The 24651-nt window shown below is 43.9% G+C and overlaps 1 protein-coding gene across 4 annotated transcripts in view; it reads left to right on the forward strand.

Moving 5' to 3' along the window:
- AGRN (agrin) overlaps positions 1-24651 on the forward strand; it is a 497317-nt gene that overhangs the window by 390034 nt on the left and 82632 nt on the right. For all 4 annotated transcript variants that reach the window (XM_066606893.1, XM_066606896.1, XM_066606895.1 and 1 more), the window contains 7 exons: positions 4871-4981; positions 9486-9650; positions 13471-13614; positions 16827-16951; positions 20832-20937; positions 22792-23136; positions 24098-24262. In XM_066606893.1, the coding sequence (XP_066462990.1) occupies positions 4871-4981; positions 9486-9650; positions 13471-13614; positions 16827-16951; positions 20832-20937; positions 22792-23136; positions 24098-24262 (1161 nt within the window). The remainder of the gene's footprint in view (positions 1-4870; positions 4982-9485; positions 9651-13470; positions 13615-16826; positions 16952-20831; positions 20938-22791; positions 23137-24097; positions 24263-24651) is intronic.

The following is a 24651-nucleotide window of genomic DNA, read 5'->3' on the forward strand; positions in this document are numbered from 1 at the left end:
GAGAGGATGGTTGAAGGAAACAGAAATAACCTGACAAAGCTAACCCTAATGCTAGTTCTCCCTAAGTCTCACCATGACACTGACCCTAACACCAGACAACACTGTCCTTGAATAACCCTCAGATATTCCTAATTACGAAGCTATCTGAAATGCTGTCCCTAGCAAATAATAACAGAACACTAAGATCTTTAGACAAGAAAGCCATACAGAACATAGCTAAACTATGAAACAAAACTAGATATAAGAGCGAAGGAGCAGACAAAAATAACAAGGCTGGGTAACAAGTACTAGACTAGACAAAACCATAGAAACAATATTACACTTAGAAGAACAAGCATGATTAGAACAAAATACAGTATGAGAAATAAACAAGAAATAATGGATTTAAACGCACTTAGCTTCCGCTACATAGTAACATAGTATGTCAGGCTGAAAGAAGACAATGTCCATCTAGTTCAGCGTGTTTCCAACCTCCCTCCCCCTTGTTGATTCAGAGGAAGGCAAAAAAAACACAATGAGGCAGAAGCCAATTTAACCCATTTGGGTGAAAAAATTCCTTCCCGACTTCATAATGGCAATCAGAATAATTCCTGGATCAATGTTTGAAAGTTCCTACCTGACTTCAAGACCCAAATCAACAACTCTGCTGGTTATTTAAAGGGGTTGTCCCGCGCCGAAACGGTTTTTTTTTTTTTTTCAACAGCCCCCCCGTTCGGAGCGAGACAACCCCGATGCAGGGGTTAAACAAGAACACCGGACAGCGCTTACCTGAATCCCCGCGCTCCGGTGACTTCTTACTTACCTGCTGAAGATGGCCGCCGGGATCTTCTCCCTCGGTGGACCGCAGGGCTTCTGTGCGGTCCATTGCCGATTCCAGCCTCCTGATTGGCTGGAATCGGCACGTGACGGGGCGGAGCTACACGGAGCCCCATTGAGAAAAGAAGAAGACCCGGACTGTGCAAGCGCGTCTAATTTGGCCATTGGACGCCAAAAATTAGACGGGCTCCATGGAAACGAGGACGCCAGCAACGGAACAGGTAAGTGAAAAATTTCTTATAACTTCTGTATGGCTCATAATTAATGCACAATGTACATTACAAAGTGCATTAATATGGCCATACAGAAGTGTATAGACCCACTTGCTTTCGCGGGACAACCCCTTTAATGTTTATATCCTGTAATATCATAGCTCTCTAAAAAGACGTCTAGTACCATCTTAAACTTCTCCACTGATTTTGCCATCACCAGTTCCTCAGGCAGAGTGTTCCACAGTCTCACTGCTCTTACAGTAAAAAACCTGCTTCTGTGTTGGTGTAGAAACCTTCTTTCCTCTAGATGTAGCAGATGCCCTCTTGTTACCATCGCAGTCCTGGGTATAAACATCATGGGAGAGATCCTTGCATTGTCCCCTAATGCATTTATACATAGTTATTTAGTCACCCCTTACAACCAGTGACACACTGCAGAAGCCAGAGCAAAGCTCAACTATGAAACAAGGCTTGGTATAAGAGCGAAGGAGCAGACAAAAACAAAAAGATTAGGTAACAAGGACTGGACTAGACAAAACTATAAGAATATGAGCATACTAACAAGCATGATAAAAACAAAGTGCAATGCTAGAAACAAATTAGGAATACCGGATTTAAGTGTATATAGCTTACACTATAACCAGCAACATGCTGCAGAAGCCAAGAAAATTTAAAGGGAGACTAGCCAATAAAGAACTCTGCCCAAAACAAACCTAGGCTGCAGCAGTGTGGTCAGCTGACCCACTTTAATGGATCAGTTGTGGGACAGTAATTATCAACTGCCCCAATGATAAACTTAAAAAGCAGGAGATGATAACGCAGCAGGAGCATTTCTGCTGATTGTAATAGATTCCCACAAAGTACTATATACATTATGATCTCTTTGACCAGGAGTAATATTTGCACTAACCACAAGTTGTCTTCCCACTATCTCACCACCCATGAAAACCCTTTGAAGTGCCATGTACTTTTCTTTGTGGGGAGTATGGTGGCTCAGTGGTCTAGAACATTTGATAATCTGACAAATCCCTATAATGTTGGATTATAGGATTTTTACTGTTTGTATATGTTTGCAATTGTTTAGACTTTCCTACATACGTGGGCTGCTTGAGTGAGCTTTGTAACCCATAGGTATATCATTCGGCTGAGTATATTCACAGTCACACTAATCTCACTCCTACATGCGGGCCCAATGATGTATTATAAAGGCTGCATCAATCTTCCTGGGCACTGTACTGTAATAAATATCTGCACACGGCAACCTGAATTTCCATACTGACAACCTGCCGATAGCTGTTGAAAAGATCCTTCAAACATAAAACTTTCGGTCCGGCAGTCTACTTGTTTCATTAGCCCGTAGTATTTTGCGGTCTCCCGCAGCTCAGTAACAATTCATTAGCATTCAGGTGTCAGTTGTACAATCGTATAAAGCCGCGTACGCACGGTTTCTATCCTCAGATCCACAGGTTTTTTTTATTTTTTGGACGAGAATCTGACAGTTCTATTAATTTGATGCAGATTGTCATGCGGATTTAGTCCCTGTCAGTGCCACATGCAGCAGCCTGACATGGTTTCCGCTCCAACAATTGACGCGTCAGTTCTTTTTCAGATTTCAGAAACTATGGGGGACATTCCTAAAAGCTTTTACACCGCTTTCTGGTATACAAAAGGCTCACATTTTTGCTCAAGTAGGCATTTACTCAAAACTAGAGATGAGCAAGCATACTCGCTAAGGACAATTACTCGAGCGAGCATTGTCCTTAGCGAGTACCTGCCCGCTCGGAAGAAAAGGTTCGGCTGCCGGCGCGGGTGAGAGGTGAGTCGCAGCGGTGAGCAGGAGGGAGAGAGGGAGAGAGAGATCACTCCTCGGTTCCTCCCCGCTCTCCCCCGCCGCTCCCCGCCCGCCGCTCCCCGCGTGCCGCCGGCAGCCGAATCTTTTCTTCCGAGCGGGCAGGTACTCACTAAGGACAATGCTCGCTCGAGTAATTGTCCTTAGCGAGTATGCTCACTCATCTCTACTCAAAATGTTAGTGACTTTTCGACGTTTTGCACCACCTTTGGCACTTTTGTTAAAAGTAGGCATGGCTTTTGGGAGGGGGTGTGGCTGCCCTGGACGAACACATTTATGTATAATTTACGCCAAAAAGTGGCATAAATGATATCACAAAAATGTACATCAGGTTGGCGTACATTTCAGTGAAGGCATACGGAGGTGATACCATGATGCGCCAAATATAAGAAGAGGCATGCGACTCTACATGCGTTAGGCGCATCCTGTGCTGGGGTAAAGCCTATTAAGGCCGGTCTCACACGACCGGATTTAAATTGCAGATTCTGCGGGCTCTTTCCACCTGCGGGATACGCGGTAGCTTGCAGACGATCAATTGCAGTGCTTTACGCAGTTCCGATCACATTAACATGTCGGAATTGCATAGTCTGCGAGCGAAAAATAAAACAAGCATGTTTTATTTTACTGCGGCTACATGCAACGTAGAGCCCATTGTTGTCTAAGGTCGCTTATATACCCGCAGCTCATACAGAATACACGTACGGAAGGGTGGGCCGTGAAAAAGTAGGCTGGTACCACACTGTTATGAAAGCTGTCTATTAGAAAATCCGTGTTTGTTGCCATAGCAACCAATCACAGCGCAGCTTTCAATTTTACCTCAGCAGTGTAAAAAATAACCAATCACAGCACAGCTTTCATTTTACCTCAGCAGTGTAAGAAATAACCAATTACAGCAGTGTAAGAAATGACCAATCACAGCACAGCTTTCACTTCTTATACTACTGAGGTAAAAATGAAAGCTGCGCTGTGATTGGTTGCTATGGGCACCAAAGACAGATTTTCTTTTACTCACCTTCCCTATCAGTGTGGCTCCGGCCTACTTCTCCGTGGCCCAGCCTGTATTTACTAAACCACATCACAAGTGGCTGCAGGCCCCCTTTAAGCCAGACATTATCTCCTGCTCTGTTATAAAGGTTACACATTACGTTATAATCCTCCCGCACTTTTGCTTCGGTTTGAACCTTCCGCCTGGCGCTCGCAGTTATGTAGATTAGCCCCCCCCCTCCTGAATACGTAACGACACTTCAGATGATTAAAGACCATGATATGCCTCATTATTGTTACTTCCTTCTGGTAACGCTCCTCTCGCAACGCTTAAAGAATCCGACAAATTCATCATTTATATCTTAACGACGTCTTCTATTACACCACACGTCGCAGGGCATACAGCTCCAGGGGCTGCCGCCATTTTGTGGGCACTGCCTTTGTAAGCTTATTGCCTATCAATACGCCACCATTATTGATGAGCCTCATGAATATTCATGAAGGAGCGGCTGTCGAATAACTGATTGTCGGTGTTGCGTACGCCGCAGACTTCCACAACACCTATGTGACGGGGGAGCTCTCACATAATTATGGCTGCCCCTGTTTGACAGGAATCAAAGCCTGCGCCATAATGAATCCTAAATAGATCTATATTTACAGCGGGACGGATCTATAATTCTCCACTTATATTGCGCATTTGATTTGGATGTCTCCTTCCATAATCAACTAGGTTTTCTTCTCTGGCAGTAACACACAATCACCTCAATCTCTTGCAGGGCATTTTGATTTAGTGAAATTGCAGCAGCTTCATCATTTTAATGTGAAAATGCGCTTTGTGTATTTTGCTTTCCCATCGCCATGTGTTACGCGAGCATTCTGAGTTCTGTCACATAGATCTGCCAGCGAGAGTGAAATGAGCCTTGAGAGCGGATTATTGCAAGGAAATGTAACTCCTGTGGTGCTTTCAACCTCACTGCCCTTATCCCATTGCTTCTTTTTTTTTTGACAGCTGCCTCCACCGGCGCTCCTCCTGTGGTCCCACATTGCAGTCACGCGGTGTACGGCTGCTGTCCTGACAATGTCACCGCCGCCCTCGGAGTCGGACTGGCGGGATGCCCAAGTAAGATGCACTTATTTTTTTTTTTTTGCTCTTATGACATAGAAAGCGATGTACAAAAAATGGTCTCCTACCCTTAGGGCGAATGCCCACAGATGGATTATTGCTGCGGAATGCGTGGTCAGACACCCGCCGCAGATTCCGCAGCAATGGCCGTCCATAGACATGCTGTGTTAAATGATTCTCCCCTGCCCACGAGCGGAAATCAACTGCCATTTTCCGCTTGCAGTGCAGAATCGCACCAATGGAAGCCATCCGTCCCGCAGTGAGCACTGCGGAAGTGTCGCGGGAATCCATGTCACAGCTCAGCGCTGGCACGTTATGCACTGCATTGCGCAAGGGCGCTGGCTCGCTAGGCGAGACACTCACGGCGGATCCGGAGAGGTGAGTATAGGGTCTCTGGGGGGAGCTGGGTATGAATCCGCTACGATATTTTGCAGGTGGAATCCGACCCAGCCGTGGGCATGGGGCCTTAGGCTAATTTCACACAGGCGAGTGCAATATCGGGACGCGAAAATCGGTCTGATATCGCGCTCGTCAGCGTGTGATGTATCAGTGGGTGCGAAGAGTTTTTAACACAAAAAACGCCTCACATCACTTCAAGGAAGTAGCAATCATGGAGGATCGCAGAGTGTTTACCATTTTTTTAAATGGGGAAAACCCATTGCACCTCGCACCCCTCGCAATGCTTTGCCGGTCCCATTGAAAGCAATGGGTGATGCGAGGGAACACCCGAAGATTGGGCATGCCGCGAAAAATCGCTCATGTGTGTGACCCCATTCAAAAGTTGCTCAACAGAGTAGTGTGGAGGTGCGTCCCGGAGTTTAGAATCCAAGATGGCACCCGCTTCCAGTGCTGGCACTGCACCCTCTGCCAAGTGCTGGCTGCATCCTCCATGGAAAGTAGAGAGTGGGTCCTTCTGCATCCAGACCTTGTCACGGGCCACAAACTAATAAATCGGCTCGGATTTGGCTCGCGGGCCTTGCGTTTGACACGTGCTATACAGGATGTAGTCAAAAAGACTGATCCAGTCTTGGATCGAAAAGCATGGATGTGCTACACGATGGTATGGTGCATGGGTCTCTGGGGCCCCTGGAAAATGGATTTTGATTTTAAGTTGCGGCCCCTGTAAGAGACAGAGCATAAAACCCAATTGCAAAGTTGAAGAGTAGCATGGGAGAAGCAGAAATCAGCTTTCTGCATCTCTCTACATCCTGTGGGACCGCTGCTATGACTGAAGTAAGGAAACGTAAATTCTGGTAGTATGGCCTATGTGGAAGCGTACTCGAAGGAAGCCCAACATGGATCGGTACCTGAATCTCCTGCAGATGATGGTGGATGACTTTCTAGATGATCTGCCCCTGTTGTAGCAGAAGGAAGACACTTCAAATAGACTGTTTCATAGGCCATACTATCAGAACTTTAATTTCCTTACTTTATTCATAGCAGCGCTCCCATTGGACTTAGAGAAACACAGAAAGCAGATTTCTGCTTCTTACATGATCTTCAACTTTGCAATCTCTTACAGGGCCCACAACACCAAATTGAAATCCATGTTCCAGGACCCACGGGGGCCCGTGTGCCAGACCATCGTGTAGCGCATTCATGCCTTCCTATTCAAGTGTGCTACTGTTATTTTAATACAGGACACCAGGATTGTGATATAGAGCTGGATAAGTCTATTTGACTACACCTTGTATAGTATAAGTGGCTTACTTACAACAATGCTAATGATTCTAATCCATCGTTCTTCAATGAAGTAATCACCATTCATTTCCTAGGACCAGTATTTAAAGGGGCAGTAACTTTTCAGACAACTTCTGCTCATCTAATAGCCAGTGCAATATCAGTCTGGTAATATACTCTCATTAAAGAGCCACTTTGGTAAAAACACATTTTCCCATACCTGCCCCCATTATCTGATTTCCTGTGAAACTCTGGAAATCTCTGTGTATGCCAGTCACTTCCCTACAGTGCAGCCCATTGTCTGATGCATATCAGGTACCATCTTGAGAATGAGATGTTTTGATTTCAATTTCAGTCAATTCTATGATGCACCAGCACAATATTAGATGAGGTTACACCATTTTTTCCTATTGAGGGGGACAGTTTAATTAACATTACCTCTATATTCACCTAAATAAGTTACAGACCACAAGTATACAGTCAGGAGGGTCAGTTGTGATCTCCTTTATGATAACTATGTGACAGGAGCAGAGCTCTAATTATCATCAGTAACTGTGACAATAAATGAATGCGTCCCCCACTAGGCAATCCATAACCTCAACTAAATCTGAGTTGATCACATGACCATCTGAGGAGAAAGAAGTTTCAGATGGAAAGTAATAACTAACCAAGGTAACACTAGCTCACTTATATATACTGGGGATAAAGCTACATGATGAATGGAGAATAAAAAAAATCTGCAGAATGGCCTTCAAAAATGTATTTGTTTTACCCCTGTAAATCAAGCTTAAAGTTGCTGCCACTATGGGTTTCCCTGCCAGCCCCTCTGAAACCACTACCGGTTGCTAGGTATTGAGTTTCTGTAGTTACTGGGATGCTAAGATCTGGGAGAAGTGCTATATTCACAGGCTTCTCCTTACACTCACAGGCTGACAGATCTGCAGTCACTATTTCTGCAATCTTCGCCCCTCCTGTTGTCACAGTATGTATGTACAGATAATACTGGGTTTACTAACCATTTGCCCAGAATGTCTCTGAATATCTGACTTGTCCTGGGAGAGAAGAGGGGTGGGCATTCAGATAGTGTCTCCCTGCTGATTTGAGCAGAGACAGAGCAATACAGCATGGCAAGTGAGGGAAAGGAAGTCAGAATAGTGAACTACTGGCAGAATACCAGTCTTGCTACACGTCCCCTATCTGAAAGTGCATTGCAGACAGCAGAATAACAGAAAAATGGGGACTTAGACATGAAACAGGGTGCAAACAGCAGCAAATGAGATTGTAAGAAGAACCTGGTGTATTGTAGAAAACATGCTGAAAACTCAAGTGTGCTCTAAAGTATACAGTACGCCCTCCTATAATCTGAAAAATAAGGTTAGACACCTAACACACCAAGTTATACCCATAGAAGTTCAAGGTCCTACCAGTATCTGTGACTGTACAAGGCGATCACTAACGATTTTCCTATTTTTCTAACATTGACACTGCAGGGTCACAAGTGACACAAATAAATGTAAGGAATAACAGAGCATCTCGCAGAACTCTAGATCCCGGCTTCCTGAGTAAATCACATGGTATACGAGTGAGAGATAATGAACATGGATAAGTAAACCTCTCACTCTGAAATCACAGATGGAGGTGCCTGTTCACATCAGCTTTAGGGGCATGTTCCTACACGACGAAAAGTCACTATATATGAAGAAAATGTTCTGTTTCTTGCCATCCTCACCCCCAGCCGCATTCTGTAAATGCCAGCCGATGTACCTAGCACCTGTTAGTCAGGCTTTAGACAGCTGCTGTCTCTGTCCTCCCTGCATTTGCAAAGCAGGCAATATGGCAAGCTTAATCCATCTACTTTTCCTTCCTCCCGGAGACGCCGCTGCATGTCGGCCGTGAGTGGAGAACCACACTTGCTTTAAACACTTGTTTCCAGCAGCCAGCTGAAGATTAATTCACTCGTTGCAAAGTCACGGCAAATCCTAGAAATACATCTTGCTGTTTCTCTCGCTGCACCTCTACAGATAGAAATGGCTGCAACCGGCGCCAGCTGTTCTAGGTCCGTGTTGTCACCTGCTACGTTACTGAGCGCGGTTATTAATAGCAGCCATCGAAATGCAGAAAAACACGCAGTCACATACGGGATCGCTCGCTGTTTCTTCGGCTTAGCCTTCCACTGATTAACCCTTTCCTCACGGTGAGGGCTTAAAGCCTGCTGTGACTCATGGGTAGCGTTTTGCGAATAAGTCATCATTTTGTTCGTAGGTGATAACATTTCACGTCTTGCAGTGATTGGCAGGTTTCAACTGGTCCTAGGGAAAATATTTGCTCATTGACTAAATCATTTATGGTGATAAATAACTGGAAGAACTAAATAGAAACAGTAGGAGGAATTACAGTCTGTTATTGCCGTGAGTTGACGTCTTCGCCTCCTGTGACTTTCCTGGTATTTAACGCCATTGGGTGTAGAGTAAACAGTCACAATAAGTAATAGTTCACAATGATAATGAAAAAAAAAATTGGATTGTAGCAGTAAGTCTCTCTTAATGAACGGACAAGGTTAAATAACACAGTAGGGGTACGTTAGAAGAAGCTGCGGGATTCCTGACCTTTAATTGCTGTCCCGCGCACAATGACACTGCAGCAGTGAAGGATGCCATATGGAACTACTTAAAAGGCTTAATGTCTCACTACATAGAGCATAACTTTGTGTCCTCTTACCTTTGGCTGCCAGCTGGATTTTTAATCTTGCAGTGAAACGGATAATTAAAGTGACGCAAGTGCCTTACAGGTCATTGACACAGACTCTTTCTGCTTTTCTCAGGCAGCTGCCAGTGTAACGTGCACGGATCCTATGGGGGCACTTGTGATCCGACCACCGGCCAGTGCTCCTGTAAACCGGGTGTAGGTGGACTGAAGTGTGACCGCTGCGAGCCCGGCTTCTGGAATTTCCGAGGGATCGTGACTGATAAGAAAAGCGGCTGTACACGTGAGTGACAAGTAATAGAGCCGCTAAGTGGGCTCTAAGTAATATTGGAATCTATGGGGAAAATGGATGACCGAAGAATTCCAGATTAGGTCTTATTCAGCTGTCGAGAAGTGAGTGTGATTTTTCACGCGCATTGAAAAAAAAGGGAAGGTGCCCCAATTGATGTCATTTATTTAAACCTCTCAGTGAAGTCAATGGGTGTGTGAAACAAAACATAACACATATACCATGTCAGTGCATTCAATTCTTAATACTACATGCGAGAAAGATCGGGCAGGTCGTATCTTCTCGCAGCTTTTTTTCAAACTCGCACGCTATGTCATGGAGTTTGAAAAGTCCGAGAAGAAAAAAAAAAAAGAAACGTTTACGAGCGGCTATGCTCCGTAGCGGCGAGCGTTGTTGCTCATACGCCTGTGTGTTTTTGCCTTTAATTGAATTCAAATTGAACAGGTGAAATCTCCTGCAGATCTGCACTAAGGTCCGTGACAAAATCTACAGCACATCTGTGACCTGTGAGCGCACCCCACCGCCTCTTTCACAGAGTAGGCATGTCAAGAAAATGCATCTAAAAGAACCTATGGTTTCCTGTGGGTTGTTTCAGATGAACAATTTTTTTGACGCTGCGAAAAAAATTGTGCGCCAAAAGATAGCTGCGATTTTTTTTACGCCTAGATTTCTCTCCGTCAAAAGATAGGACTTGTACTATCTTCTGACTGCAACATGCCAGCGGCTCCATAGACTCCTATGGGAGACCATACGAGCCGGCCGGCAAAAGAAAGGGGAGGGAGTTTTACACTGCCGGGACGAAGGGAGTCCCCACAGGGATTCCGTTCATCCACGCCGCCAGAACAATGAAAGGCATCCCTGCAGGGATGAAGGGAGTCCCCATGATGATGTCTTTCATTGTTCTGGCGGCCAACGGATTTCGGGGCTGCGGCGTCAGTGCACTGCAAGACACCACAGCCAGCCGTGTAAACTCGTGGGAATAGCCATGACTTGGTCACCATTCTTCTTCCTTTACACAATTTAGAGCTCCGATATCTGCAATTTTTTTGCGTGGCTATCGGAGCGCTAAAATGACACTCGTGTGAAAGAGGCCCAGGGGTACATTCACACTTGGTGGATTTTGCACCAAAATCCAAAACTGTGTATTTTGATGCAGGTCTATGTCAAAATCTTTGCCCAAATCTGCACCATTGGGGCTCATGTCCACGGGTGGTTTTTTTCACCATGTATTTCACATGCGCTGCATAGATGCGTGATACTTAGTGAATGGAGTCAATGAAAGTCAATGGACTTTCATTGATTCATGCACACCAGCCTGTGGACACTGCAAATTGATGCGCATGAGAAATAGATCGCAGCATGCTCTATTTCTCTGCATACCGTGCTGCATGAGCCCTCCATTTTTGTATAGGCTGCGTATGCTATGCTGTTCATATACAATACATTGCGTATGGGTGGTGTTTTCATACACAACCCCACTCTGAAAGAATGTGATCGTACAGCAGATCTCACCATGGAATTTTCTGCATGGAATCCACCTGTAAAAATCTGCTACTCATCTACCACAGTTTTTGCCGTGAATTGACCCATGATCTAGCCCTGTCAATGGACAAAATCCACATGCTGAATTCCGAGACGTTTCAATGCAGATCGCAGTCCAGAAGTGACATGTCACTACTTCACGCCAATTCGTAGGGAATCGCGTCGTAATTCCATACGCGGATTTTGCCCATTGAAGGATGCGGCCTTTCTTCCATGTTCCGGTGTCTATAACATATGCAAATATGAGATTAGTAGGACTTCTTCTTTCTAGTATAACACCGTGCAGCGCCCAGCTATTACACACTTCATTATCCATTCCGGAGGCAGATTACACTGTGTTTAAGTTTCACAGAAACAGCAATTTTTTTGGACACCACAAAACATTTTGGAATAGATTTCCAGAACCTGTGATTCCCACCGGATTGTGAGAGCCCGAGGCAAGGATTGATTCAAGCATAGAAAGCTGAAGGCATGATACTAAATTACACAATGACGAGACAGCTTCAGTCTGATGGATGACTGTAAGGGGGCGCTCACCAACCCCAGAGCGGTCAATACCGTAAGTGTGCCCTGCACATCCGACATTGTGTCATGGCAAGTCGCTGCTTCTTTGTTGCTCCTTGTCTGACCATTGAAGTGAAAACAATGCAGTGAAATAGACACCGGTGTTGTATGGCCGCCTCGCTGCGTTGTCCAGGAAAGCCTGGTGGGTCATATCCGCCCTACGGGCTGCCACTTGTCACTTATGTAATGGAAGCCAAGAGCCTGTCAGTTTGGCAGTATGACAGGCATAATGAGCCAGGTAGAGGGAATCACAGGACCTGCAGGCGAGGAGATAGCGGAGCGCTGACCAATGCACAGCTTATCTAAATAACATACATGTCATTATGTCCTTCAGGTTATTTAACCAATGCCAGTCTGGGGCTGCTAAAGCCATTATTACTTATCAAGCAAACAGCAGGCATGACAACAAAAGCGCATTACATTCAACAGCCTGGACGTTCTTCACATTGTCATTGTAGACAAAGGAATCTAAATGAATTCTTGTAATGACTGGAAACGTCTTACCGAATTAAAGGGAATGTGCCGCCTATGTTTTTTTCCTAAATAAAACTAGATACTGACACATTTTATCTGTACATAACTATGGGATCGGCCATCTTGACTGAGCTGCAGTTAACAGCATTTAGAGATTTGCTTTACAGCAGCTTCTTGGGCCATTCATACAATGAACAGGAGCTGATTTCATTGACTTCTATGGGAGAGTGTTGTGGGCATGCTTTGTGACATGTGCCTAGGGCATTATGCCAGGAAGGGACGAGGTGAGCTGTGACTAGTGATGTGAAAACTTTACAAAAGTTTGGTATGGGCGGTTCACCGTATTGGGGCAAAAAGTTCATTTTGGTCTGAATTAATTCGAACTGAACTAGAACTTCACCAAATACTCCGTATTTGTTCTGTGTTTTGAGGGCCGTAATACGGAGCTATTTTGTTTGTTTTTGCCTCCGCATTTGCATTCATTGGTATGATTTTCTATTGAGCAAACACAGATCCATATTTGTCCAATAAAAAATAAAGCCTTATAAGTGTCCTCACTCACATTTTGGTGCTCTCCTCAAGGAGAGACAATACCCCTCCCGAGTCACGCCACAGGCCACTCACTAGGCAAGCCAGAATCCTACTGCACACTGATGAGGAGCAAACACCCCGAAACAGCTGCCTGTGTATGGAATCTGGTTTTTAATATTTGTAAAGACCCATATAAAGGCTTAAACATTGATTTGAAGGAATGCTGCCATCTATTAGGTGGTGCTGCAGAGGTATTGTTCCATCTTCCTTATTTGCATATTACCCAGAGGAGCATGCATGTCCTTATAAGTCTCCTCACTCACCTTTTAGGTGCTCTCCTGAAGTAGAGACAATACCCCTCCCAAAATAAAACCAATGACTGCAAAAACAGATAAAATACTAATTAAATACTGATGAGATAGAGTGCAATGTCATCTGTAACATGTCCCTCTGACAGACATGTGGCAATATGCTCGTAGTCTTAAATAATGACCTTCTCGACATGATCGTCTAGAATACACAAGTTGTGTTTAGTCCCTTGTCATCAAAGCACTCTGGATTATGTGAGATTATACAAAGGCAATTTGCATAAAAAGCGACTTCTCTCCAGTATGATGTCCTATAGAGCATAGCACTTACTTTATGAAGGCGTATAACTTATTCAAGAACATAGTGACTGTCATGGTTTACTTACATTTTATAGCATGCAACTGTGATCCGGTGGGAGCCGTGCGTGATGACTGCGAGCAGATGACGGGTTTATGCTCATGTAAAACAGGAATCACTGGCTTGAAGTGCAGTCAGTGCCCAGATGGAAGCAAACCTGGCCTGAATGGCTGTGAGAAAGGTAAGGGCGTCTTTTTTGATGGGTTATGCAATGTGTATGATGGAGATAAGCAAACAAGTTTCTTAGTATTTTAGATGTTTGGATGTGTTTGAGCTCACCACCACCAACATGGATCCTATTATGGGCCATCATACACTGAATGTTGGGACCTCCTTTGGCCTTCAGAACCACAGCAATTAGTTGTGACACGGATTTCATTAGTAGGTACTGCGCTGCAGGAATATTGGCCCATGTAACATAGTAACATGAGGACAGGAAACGTCTTGTAGTTGCCACAAATTAGATGGAGGTTCTGACAGGCTCCGAACAGCAGACAGGAAGGGGTCATCGATTCATGCTGCTTGCACCAAATTCTGACCTTCCATCAGCATGGTGCAACAGAAATCTGGATTCATCTGAACAAGTGATATTTTTCTAATGCTCAGTGATCCAATTTTTGAGTTCTTTGCCCACTGGAGTCTTGCCTTTCTGTTTCTCTTAGGACGCTTTCACACGGGCGGAATATTTCTGCACCCTGCAGCTAAAAACGCTGACAATTTTGCACCAAAATTTGCATGCATGCATGTGGATAATGAAAGTAGAAATCTGCAGCAGCAGATTAAGCTGCATTTTTAGCTGGACAATGTAGAAATATTCTGCCCATATGAAAGGAACCTCTCTCACATGTGACAAATTCTGCTGCGTCCTGCAGAACAATTTGTGTCCATGTAAAAGGTCCCTCGGACAGCAATGGCATTGGAACTGGTCATCTGCTGTTGAAGCCCATCCATGGCAAGGAACAATAAATTGAGCACTTGGACATGTCAATTGGCGCACCAGCGTCACTGGCATAACTATAGGGGATGTGGTTTCACCCGGGCCCAGGACCCTTAGGGGGCCCATAAGGCCTCTCTTCTCCATACAGGGAGCCTAGTAGTATGAATAAAGCATTATAGCTGGGGGGGGGCCCTGTTGCAGATTTTGCATTGGGGCCCCGAATCTTCAAGTTACGCCTCTGACCAGCATTGTATTTGGCTGCAACTTTCTTGACTGTGCACTGCCTGTTTGTCAGAGCGATTCTTGACACCCTCCTCTGACCCCTTTCGTCGACTAGTTGTTTATAACCAGAGGTCCCCCTGTCTCTGGATGCTTTTTCTCAATCTCACTATTCTCTGAACTGCTGCATGAGAAAACCACAAAGGTTGGCAATACCAATGACCATGGCAAATATGGATAAGGATCCACTTTCATCTCAAATGTATTTACTGTATTTTTAAGGATGTGCATCCATGCTGGTTTTAATTAATACGTCATAATAAAGTTGAATGTTTTAGGATGCTGAAGATCCGCTGTAGATTTTTTTGGAAATTTGCCTCGCTTAACCTTGGACCCGGCCTGATGTGTTTTAGCCCCATGCACCATTAAATTGTATTCCCAATACAAGGAGTCCATATTTGATATTGCCGCATGGTGAGCTGATTGACCTCTGGTTGGCATTAGATACCTGTCACTTAGATCGCTGGATTTTCCATTCTAGAATGGAATCACACTAAAACTGATCCACGGAAAACATGTCACTTAATTTTATGCTGCACTCCGGGCCCATGTGTCTAATATCCAACTAGTGAAAGGGTTGGTGTTCCTAATAAAGCGGCCATTCATGTATAAGTATCTTCTCACCAAGTTGGGAATAGACCATATTTATGATCTGTATCGCCGTCGCTCTGACAGATGAAGCGCACGCAGAGACCTTTTTCTCCAGATTATGTATTGAGCGCTGGCACAATCAATAATAATTTACCTTCTTCAGTGACTAAAGCAGAATGAAAACAGATTTGAGCAAGCATGGAAACACAACAGAATGAAGCTGACAACATTTTACAATTGATCGGCCTACGTAGGCAGCTCATTACCCTATCTGTTTTGTGTCAATATCTACGGGGAAAAATCTCTCATCTTTAGGCATGAATAGTGGGATGACATCCACAGGAGTCTTAATGGGATCGAGTTATTTTGCATACTGTGAATAAAATATTGCATGTAATTAACTCTTGTATTGATGAAAGACATTACAGTATAGACATCTCCAGGATTAGGGGTGGACTGTTTCTTATCTACAGTCCAATCCCAACTATCATGGTTATTATAAACTTGTGATGGGTTGATGCTGTGAAACTAAGCAAACTATATGGTTTGAGGGGATATAAGCCCATTTTGCCATCGGACCTTGGGTACTGCCTAGATGGCCATATAGTCAATCAGCCACTGCCTAGAGATAATGGGATAAAAGGGTCCAACTGCTCAGTTGACTTTGGGTCCATTGCTCCTTGAAGGAAGGAAGAGTTCTGGCTATAGGTTAACCTCTAGAATGGAACATGTTAGTTCGTCTCAAAGATGTTGAGTAGGGTTCAGGTTGGGGTTCTGTACAGGCCAATCCAACCTTAGAGCATCCATATCCTCAAAACCAATGTAATAAAGTGTTGGATTTGTGGCAAGATGCGTTGTCTTTTTAGAAGCATTTCTGACCATTCACAGAGTATTGCCACATTGTCAGCAGCACATTATTGTCTAGAATGTCAGGGTACATCTCAATGTTCATGGTTCTTGCCACTACAATCAACGGACCGAGACCATGCCACATAAAACATCCCCAGACCATGACAGAACCCCCGTCATACTTAACTGGTGGCACAACACACTCAGTCATAAGGTGTTCCCCATCATCCTCCACACCCAGGTACATCCTTCTGATGTGAAGATGGAGTAGCGTGATTCGTCGCTCCATAAAACATTCTTCCATTGCTCAACTGTCCAATGACGGCTCTATTGTATACAGGCCGATGTATCTTCTCTGAGAGAACTCGGCAGATGTTTGCAGCATGAATAGAGGGAACTACCAGCTGAAGTGTATTAGTAGAAAGTATGCCACAGAGAGTATCCAATGTTATTAGGGCTGAAGGAGGATCCACTAAGTATTAACATATGGAAATAAATACTACTAATACTATTCTTGTTCAGGTGTCCAATTAGTTTTGGTAGGATAGTGCATGCACTACATCCACATATGCTACACTCTTAGTGCTTTAGCCATACTGTACAGTGTTTCTATAATGTAGATGGATTACATTTTATTTTGCTGCAGCCGACTAATACAAAATGCCAGGTCTGATGTTGGGAATTGTCTGAGTAGATAATTGTAATTGCAAATTTATTTTCTATATTTTTTTGCCCAGATCCATCAGCTCCTAAATCTTGCAGTGATATTAAGTGCCAGTTTGGGGCAACCTGTGTGGTAGTTGGAGATACTGCCCATTGTGAGTGTCCTTCACCTCTGTGTCCAGAATCTAATCTAACTAAGGTAAGCCTCAATTTTTACCAAATTCACTTCAACCGGATATACACTTTAGATGACCAGCTAACCATCTAATGTATATGGGGGCCTCCTAACTATTCTTCAGTGGCAGTTGTCAGGTGAAATGAGGATCAGGCAGATTGATTTCAGCTTGCCTGATCTTTTTGTTTTTGTGGAGAGAGGCCACCTCCACAGGGATCTGGATTTTGAGCCTAAGGGTCCCTTATAATTTGCCCATTATAAAAAGTTGTGACTGACAATGAGCATATCGATCAGTCCTTTGTTTCTCTTGTGTACACAGGCAGATTATCTGCAGTATGGGGGGTAAACATTCATGACTTCAGTATAATTGTTCTTCCACATACTGCTGTCAATAGTCAGCTGCACATCTCTCTATTCACACAGCAGATGGGCAGCCAACCAGTGAGCATTTTTATGCTTGTATGAACAAGCCGATCACCCGTGAAGGAACATTTGCTTGTTCCTTGGCTGATCTTTTACACGTCCTGATGACCGGGGAAAGGAATGTTCAGATGAAAGTTCACGCTGGATTGAAAGGCCATCTAAAAGACTCTTAAAAAGCTGCATGCTTGAAGATAATTTTGCAAGTTGACCAAGACTTAGTGATTAGAGTTGTGACCTCCGCCCTTATTGTCATGGGAGAACCAACCCCCAAAAATGTTTTTCAATTAAAGGGAGCTGCTTTTTCCATTTCTGCCTCCATAGAAGGGGAGAAGACTCATTCTATAGATGTTCAGCACTGTATCTTGGCCCACAGCTGTCAACTGCTCTGGAAGATCTGCTTGAACAGGATGGGAATAATCCAAGAATCAATGTTTTAAAACTAAATATATATATATATATATATATACTGATCTGCCAAAAGTCATGGAACAGGAACTTATATCGTGGAGCACCGCTCTAGCCTGTCAAAGTGCAGCAACTCGATGTGGCTTCGATTTCATAACTGGATAAAAGATGCCTGGAAGGATGTTGAGCCATGTTGTCTTAATAGCCACCCACAGCTTTGTGTTATTTGTAAATGCAGGACCATTGGTGGGAAAGGACCTCTCTCTACGTCCCATAAATGCTCAGTTGGGCTTATGGTCAGTGAACATGTAGACTGCACCATTTGTAAGAATTGTATAGAATGCTCCTTGAATTACTCCTGGACAACTTGGGCCTGGTGGCACAGTGCATTAACCTGCTGGAATATCCCATGATTTGGGGGTACATGAAGTGCATGAAGAGTTGAAAATGGTCACCATGTAGTGAAATGTTACTGCAACCAGTTAATGACATGTTTAAGTGGACCATTGCACCCAACCAATGCCATGAGAACTCATCCCACACCAGTATGGCACCACCACTGCCATTGTCACTTGTCTATTGGCACGCACAATTCTAGCCGGATGGTGCTGGTCTTGATCTACAGGCACTGTGAGCAGCCCCTGCACTGTCCATTGCGGGTGGTAATGACTTCTATGACGTATTCCCAGTATACACCGAGGAATGCTAAATGTTCGCACAATTTCCGAAATGGAGTGCCCCATCCGTCTGGCACGCACTACCATGCCTTATAGAAAACTCTAACATATCACCTTGCCATGAGCATGCTGTGTATGTATATAGACATATGTGTATAAATGAAAGTGTATGCGTCCCTCTCACTATTAATGTTACGTATGCTAGTTCTAAACATCCTAGATGTGGAGTGAATGTGCTTTACAAGAAGCCAATTAGGTTGCAAGGCAGATTATTACTTATTGCATTATAAGGGCTTCTCTCGGACTCTCGACTAAGTGCATGAGTAATATCCACAGCAGTCATTTTTATGTTTGCTTTCAACTATTTCCAAAATCGTTGGGTGTACGTGCTTCAGTCATTGTCTGATTATCTAAGCCTGGAAATCCTCTGCACTGCTGAACCCAGATGGACGCACAGGGGAAGCCTACCGATCCCACAGACTGATTATAATAACAAGGAAACACTTGACCTATATAGAGAGCACATCAATTCACAAAAACACACGCCGTATGATGAGATATCCAGTGTCGATTAACATACAGGCCCTCCGCATGTAGAATTACGTTAATATTTTGTTTTTCGGGTTGACCTTCACACTGTGTGGATGATTCATCTCCTACCTGCACCATCGCTGGTTAAATGTACATTATATTTTCTTATTTGCCTTATACTTAATAATATAGTTATACAGATCGGGCACGAAAACGTAGCCTGCCTCTGATCCTGGCATCACAGTGTTTGGAGGAGGACATAGGCCTTTCACTTTACCCCAGCAATAGAAGAAATGAAAGCTACGGTGTTCTTGGTAGCAATGGGCAACAGAGACAAATGTTCTTTTAGACAGCTTTCATAGATCTGCTTCATGGTGTGGAAGGATGTGTGAAGCAGATGGAAACACAAGAGGTCTTCACCAAGTACCCAGGAACAAAACCAAACCACCCGCTAAATGTATTCAGAGCCTGGTTGAGAAATGGCGCCATAACGGGTGTTGCAAACATGAAGAAACCAAGGTCTTCATCAGTCAAGATGTCCAAAGTCATCCGTGACATGCATCAGAGGATTGCAACTAGTTCTCGGAAAACAACTCAGAGACTGTCCCAGCAAGTTGGTGTATCGCAAACGATGTGTTGCATATTTACCTGCTTAGAGGTCAGCAGACCACTTCCTCAGTACTTGCTGGAGACACAAGTATGGATCAAAGATACCCGTCAGCATCTAGATGAGTGTCCCCAGCAAATACTGAGGAAGGGGTATGCTGACATCAAAACGTGTATATATGCTGGTTTTATAAATAAACAGAGAAGCTTGGCAAAAATCCACCTCATGTGATTATATATTTCTATAGATCGCTCCTTATTCCCAATTTGTTGACCATTCTGGTATGTATGATTGTTAGAGGACTTTTGGAGCCATTGCTGTATTACAGATGAAGCGTGGTTTCATTCCTCAGGTTACATAAATACGAGTACTGAAAATCACCACCTGACTCACAAAACACCACTGCACAACCAGAAAATTTACCTGGACATGTTTGAACAGTTCTACAACCAGCTAACATCAGAAGAAACAATTGACTGCTTTATCAAACAAGATGGGGCAACATGGTACACCTCCCAGGAATCAGTGGCACAGGTTTGTGGACTGTTTATAGAAGAATGAACTGTGAGCAAGGAGCTATGGCCACCATGTTCCCCGGACTTGTTTACATACAATTTTAATCAGTAGTGAAAATTAAAGTAGAAAGTGAAAGCCAATAATCCACATATCCTGGTTGACCTCAGGGAAAACACCACAAATACCACCCATCGCATCCCCGTTGAAGAGCTGTAGGCAGTATCAGCCAACATGTTGTGACATACCCAGAGGTGCGTAGAAGTGAATGGGGAGTACTACCAGCATATGTTGTTACATATGAATAAATCAATAAAGCTTTGGGAAAAAAACAGTCCACTTGCTTGTTCTTCTTTCACAGTATTGTCAGAGTAGGGCTACTTTTCCGTGGCCCATCCTGTATAAATATTATATACACATATTTCACATTGCCATATTGTGAAATATGGGATCTGAAGTTTCAGAGATGAGCTGTCAGCCCACCTATATGAGTTACTTAGCAGTGTAAACAATAGCGGTATCAAGACAGCAGAAAGTATAGAATAATTTGTTTTGCTACAAAATCATCTGTCGGCCGCTATAAGAAGGCCAAATAGGGTAAGAGTTTGGGGTAAGTAATAAGGCACATATGGTCCTAGCTGGAAATCCTGAATACCCGTGATCTTTAATGATGGTTTTCACTGATTCTTGATGTCCCAGTTGACAGATGCCACATATTGCTGATATGCCTGCCTTTACGTGTCTGCAGGTCTGCGGCTCTGATGGAGTGACCTACGGAGACTGGTGTCAGCTGAAAACAATTGCTTGCAGACAGGGTCGGACTATTACAGTAACGCACACTGGACCCTGCCAAGGTATCATGTTTTTCTCATTTTCTTCATCCTGACTAGGTGACAATACCAGTAATATCAGAGGGTTGTGTCCACTGACCCGGTCTGTGTTGTCGTCATGGAGCTTTGCTCCCATGTTAATGTTCACTATTACATAGCCGATTTCAATATTGTAATTTGTATGTTTTCTGCTTCTCCTGATTGTAAAGTATTGCTGAATACATGGCTCAGTAAGACTCTGTTTACTCTGTGTTCGGGCGTTCCTGAGCTTCTGTTTCATCATAGGGACAGCAGAACGCAAAGAAATGTTTCACTTTAATTTCCCATTGACTCCAGTGGGGATCTCAGGGCTCTCAGTTTCTCAGTTCAAGTCCATTTTGTCCGGTTTCTGGGTTTTTTCTCATGGAAACAATGTCAGGGTTTTCTGCACTATTTTCCATCCATACAAATAGAACCCCGATGGAAAGTAGTCTTCTATTTCCTTTTAGACTGTTGTCAATGGATGCAGACAGAAAGCCCTCCATTTGTATCCATTATTTGTTCTGTATATGCTGAATATGTCTTTTATTCAGAAGGGAAGTAGAGAAAATTATCTGCACTCAAAAACAGATCCGTTAAAACGGATGCCGAACCGATACAAACACAAACCAATTGTTTCCTGTTTTGGACGGATTTGTCTAAGGAGCTTTTAGCATGCAGAAAACTGAAAAATGGGTCGGCCCGCGTAAACAGGAAGTTATTCACTTATGAACCGGTTTACTGTGAATGGAGGTGGGCGGGCCGGAACGATCCCCAGCCCCGCTCCCTATCCATTCACTAGCGATGATCTTCCTATACTTTCACACCAGAACAAGCATCATTGGGACGACCTGTTGGGCTTCTTCGTCCCATGTAAAGGGTCTCTAAAGGAGGCATTTACGCTGAACAATTGTTGTTTGCCCTATCCAGCGAGAATTGGTCCAAGTAGATTTGTTAGTTTCAGTTTGTCACTTTTTGAGTTTTGACATTTACGGGTTTGTAGACGGATCTGTTAAATTTGTAAATACAAATGCAGATGTGATAGAGGCTGAAAATAATGGACAGCATTCTTATTATTCTATTATTTCAATTAAGTCTACTTTCACATCAACCTTGTGGGTTCCATTTTTCTGCTCTGTTATGGGAGCAAGAAAACGGCATCAACTGGCCGAGTGGATCTATGTTTGATAGAAATGAATGGTGCCAAATAGAGATGAGCGGGCAACTCGTTAAGGACAAATACTCGAGCGAATATTGTCCTTTTCGAGTATCTGCCTGCTCGTCCACAAAGATTCGGATGCCGTTGGGGGTGGGTTGTAGTAGTGAGCAGGGGTGAGAGGGGGGGGGGGGGGGGAAGAGATCTCTCCACCGCCGGCACCCAAATCTTTGCGGTTGAGCAGACAGATACTCGAAAAGGACGATACTCGCTTGAGGATTTGTCCTTAACGAGTATGCTCGCTCATCTCTAGTGCCAAACAAACCCCGATGACTACTGCTATGCAGTATTTTCCTGGACAAAGTAGCGCAAGAGGCCGCGCTGATTTTTCTGGGATTTTAACTGAATTTAGCAACAGAGGAGCCCTCACCGCTGAGGTGAACAGAGTCTAAGGGTGGTTTCATACCTCCATTATGACTTTCAGTCATAATTCCATCTTCTTCCATGTTCTGTTTTTGGAGAAGAGAAGTGGAAGTAAAATGGAAGAAAAAGTTTCCAAAAACAGAGAGATGGAATTATGACTGAAAGGCATGAACCAACCCTAAAATGATACGTAGTTAATTGTATTGTTACAAAAAAGCAGACCAGATATACGGTCGATATTAAGTCTTTCTAATTTTTTTCTTTATTCCTTTCTCTTTAAGAAACCATCACTATTGCTAATCTTCAGACGTTGGCCCCTTCTAGTACCCCAGCACCACCCATTGGCCAATCACTTCCTTCTCCCGTTACCCCAAGAACTCGACATTCCAGCAGCAAAGTAGACTCATTAATTCAGGGGACTGAAAGTCCTCGCCAGCGTTTCACCAGTACTCACAGGCCAGTGACACAGGCGCATGTGGTCCGCACCTCCACAGTAAGACCAGCAGTAACTGTACCCACTGTCCGTCCAACTACGACTCAGGCATATGGTGAATCTGGAAGTGGCAGCGGGGATGACGACTTGGAAACAAGTGGCTATCGAGAAATAAGTGGAAATGAGCCATCAAGTATGTAGACAAGTCCTAAAGTGTACACTTTTCGTAAAAATGTTTTCTGTTGGTTGACAACTTAGAGAAATATCTTTTTATTATTGAGGGAACCCTGGGCAGCAGACTATGATGCTGTAAGTTTGGTTCAGTAGATCTGAATGTTACATCCAGAATGCGGTCTGTTGAACATGGTTACAATTGGCTAAAATGAATTAGGTCTTACACTTGAGTATAACTATCATTACAAGTTATGTTAGGCTACATTCACTTTTGCACCTAAGCCTCTATTTGGAGCCTCTGGGGTAGATCCAGTACAAAGTTTTGTCCTGCATGGGGCGTGTTCGGCTCCACTCTAATCCAGCATGTGCGGGTATTTTTGTTGTGATGTTCCAAGTATGGAGCTGGACAATGCAAGTCAGCTGGAGGCTTTAGCACAGGTGTGCACTTGACTTAACGCTGCCTTCTTTACTTTAGCAGTTTTTAAGGTTACACTTTACAGGGGTTGTCCAGTTGCAAACTGTTGATGGCCTATAATCAGGATAGGCCATCAATAGTAGATTGGCCAGAGTCTACTGCCCAGTAACCACATTGATCAGCTGTTTACTGGGCTGGTGTGTTCATGCACTGAGCTGATTTCAGAAGGAAGCAGACAGCTCTGTTCTCACTGCAGTGGCCAAGCTTGGTATTACAGGCAAAATTCCCATTCACATCAATGAGAACTTTGCTTGTAATACCAAGCTTGGCCACTGCAGTAAGAATGGAGCTGTCTTCTTCTTGAAGAAATCGACTCTTTTGGCTCTGTGCCTGCGCACATTAGCCTGCTGAACAGCTGATCATCGGGGATACCAGGCGGCAGACCCCCACTGATCTACTATCGATAGGCCATTCTAAGGACAGATCATCAATAGTTCGCTCCTGGACAACTCATTTACATCCTTAGCTATGGTTATTTTAGTTAAACTCCTGTGCCTTTCTACAGAGGATGGATTTGATGGAGGAGATGAGCAACAAGAAGAAGGTGAGGAGAGAAAGGACTTTGATACTACACCAGTATTGGAAAGGGCCAGCTGCTACAATACACCTCTAGGATGTTGTTCAGATGGGAAGACCCCGGCTATTGATACAGAGAGTACAAACTGTCCAAGTAAGTGATCTGTTTTGCAGATATTGGCCATTTATAAGAAACAATATGTGACTACATTTCTGTGAGGTTTTATCTACACTCCAGAAGACACATAAAATGTTTCCGAGAACTACTTATTTAGAAGAACTGGATAATGCTGACCTCAAGCTATTAGTGATTCACTCTTCAATATACTGTATATAAAGGCATTGTGTCATTATAGCCGACCATTGTAATGTAGAAGATATTGTAGAGATCAGATATCCGGGGCTCCCAATACTCCAGGCAAAGAGCTGATATTGCTCAAGGTGGTTGTATCCAGCTAGAACAAGGGCCACTACTAGTCAGAAGCTTAAAAGGACATCCCAAGTGGAGGACCCCCCCTATCAAGTCTATATGCCCTATTGTCC

The sequence above is a fragment of the Eleutherodactylus coqui genome, chromosome 6 (assembly GCF_035609145.1).
Source record: "Eleutherodactylus coqui strain aEleCoq1 chromosome 6, aEleCoq1.hap1, whole genome shotgun sequence".
Classification (NCBI taxonomy): Eukaryota; Metazoa; Chordata; class Amphibia; order Anura; family Eleutherodactylidae; genus Eleutherodactylus; species Eleutherodactylus coqui.